The 2,301-nt window shown below is 28.2% G+C and overlaps 1 protein-coding gene and 1 non-coding gene across 2 annotated transcripts in view; both read left to right on the forward strand.

Annotated features, from left to right (window-relative positions):
• The window catches only part of LOC108766884 (collagen alpha-1(XI) chain), a 9,727-nt gene extending 8,499 nt beyond the window's left edge, over positions 1–1,228 (forward strand). Inside the window, exons 17-18 of the mRNA XM_018516433.1 lie at positions 301–485; positions 704–1,228. Coding sequence (XP_018371935.1) covers positions 301–485; positions 704–1,060 — 542 coding nt within the window. The 3' untranslated portion in view covers positions 1,061–1,228. The remainder of the gene's footprint in view (positions 1–300; positions 486–703) is intronic.
• Positions 1,229–1,892: 664 nt separating this feature from the next.
• Positions 1,893–1,965, forward strand: TRNAV-UAC (transfer RNA valine (anticodon UAC)). The gene has a single exon. It is a non-coding gene; the product is annotated as a tRNA-Val (tRNA).
• The last annotated feature ends 336 nt before the right edge of the window (positions 1,966–2,301 follow it).

Consider the following 2,301-nt stretch of genomic DNA (forward strand, 5'->3'; position numbering starts at 1 on the left):
ATAACCTATAAAAATGTGTTGCTCAATAAAACCAGAATGTTATGAACACAACTTTCACATGTATGTAGTTTGTTTAAAGCGAAAATATTAATATATGTTTTATGCCCTTACAACCTCCTTAAATATTCTTAATAGATATCATGAATTTTGTTAAATTTTATCGATATTTCAGTAATATTTAAATATGTAAAACTTTGTCTGAGACATGAATTTTATTCTTTCATTTTGTATAAAATTTGGCTCTTTTAGAAAGAGAGAAAGAGAGAGAGACTAAAGATTTTATTATGCTTTATTAAATAGGTTGGTACTGGATCGATCCAAATTTGGGCATGCCAGACGACGCTATTAGTGTGATTTGTAATATCACGAACATGGGCGAAACTTGCATCTTTCCAGACATTCACAGTAGTCACATGCCGAGCATACCGTGGAGAAAAGAAAATAATAAAACCGACTGGTACTCGCATCTACGTGGAGGATTTAGAGTAAGATCGATAAAATTTCCATTTTTTTCAATATTATTTCAATTAATTATTCCTACGATTTTTTTATTATCATTCTTAAAAGTATCAGTTAAATACTGCGTTTGAGACGTACTTCTTGTAATATTATCGAAAAACTTCGATAAAGAAATGAATAAAATTACAAAGTCTAGAGTTGTGAATTATGAATTTTATCGGAGGAAATTGATCATATTTTCCAGATAAGTTATGAGACAATCGGAGTTGTGCAGATGAACTTCCTACGTCTACTTAGTCAAGAAGCTTATCAGAATTTTACGTATACGTGCACGAACAGCGTTGCTTGGTACGATGGCGAGAATCGCAATTACAATCTCTCACTGCGATTACTCGGCGACAACGGGGACGAATTTTCGTACAACAATATCAGGCCTCACCTCATCGCGGACGAGTGCAAGAGCCGAAGTCGTAAGGAGACCGTGTTCTTAATTCGCACCAGCAAGTTACAACAGCTACCGCTGATCGATTTTTATCCAGTCGATTACGGATTACCACAACAAGCTTTCGGCTTCAAAGTCGGCCCAGTTTGTTTCAAATAGGCCAGTAAATTTCATCACACTATTGTCTCGTAATTATATAATTTTTTACATAATTAGTAATTAATTAAGAACACGAGAAGTGTAATTTAATGCGAGGTTCGATTTATGCATAATTCAAGAAGTAGGAGATTTTTATCGTGTATTTATAGCATGATTATGGACTTTATATGTAACACTTTTAACCTCTTCTGTACTGTACAGACTGACGTTTTTATGTATACAATAATTTATATGAATAATACGCTTAATATGTGTATAAATAAAACAGCGTGTGTTAATTATTAATTGTCCTCCAATTTATTTTAAAATCATATTTTCAGCTATCAGTAATTGACCTAGTTCTTAATTTCTCTAATTAATATTTTATTTTGAATTTTGAACGTATTATATTGTATGTAACAATATTATTGACTATTGAATTATTGGTATTTTTTATTATAAAATATTTATTCTAATCTTTTTAAAATAGATATTATATTTTAATTTTCGATTATTGTATATTTAATTATTTGTTAATACATACGAATTTTTGTTTATTTCTAAATACACATTGCACACACCAGGAAAAAAAAATTTTATATATAATTATATAAAATTATATATAATTTTATATATGTAAGTTTATACACATAATTATATATAAATATACATAATTATATACAATTACATATATTTTTATATTATTTTATATAATTATATATAAAATTTTTTTTCCCGGGCAATAATGTCGTCATCAACTCATTATTTGATTATTTATTATTAATATATCATATGTTAACATTTTGGTACATTTAGTGCTTTATAATCTTATTTAAGAGAAGTATCGTCATCAGGTTCCGTGGTGTAGCGGTTATCACGTCTGCTTTACACGCAGAAGGTCGCCAGTTCGATCCCGGCCGGAATCACTTTTTTTCTATTCTTGTTATTTTGGTAAGAGATTTATCTTAAAATTAAAAAGTGTGCTATTTAATAATTTTATAAAAAAAGAACAAATAAAAATATATAGCTGCGTAAAATTACAAAGACACATCGATTTAAAAAACTAGGAGATATTACATTTTTACATAATCACCTTTTAAATAAAATTATAGAACGTATTGTTAAAATTGAGATCATCAAAATGTGTTCGAAAATACCTTCTATTTGTCTTAAAGATAAGAAAAACTTAAGAAGGAAGTTTATAATTTCAGATCTACGATTTTGAAACTTACCTTTATTTTCAATAAATGTGTTCATTAACT

The sequence above is a fragment of the Trachymyrmex cornetzi genome, unplaced genomic scaffold, assembly GCF_001594075.2.
Source record: "Trachymyrmex cornetzi isolate Tcor2-1 unplaced genomic scaffold, Tcor1.1 scaffold64, whole genome shotgun sequence".
Lineage (NCBI taxonomy): Eukaryota > Metazoa > Arthropoda > Insecta > Hymenoptera > Formicidae > Trachymyrmex > Trachymyrmex cornetzi.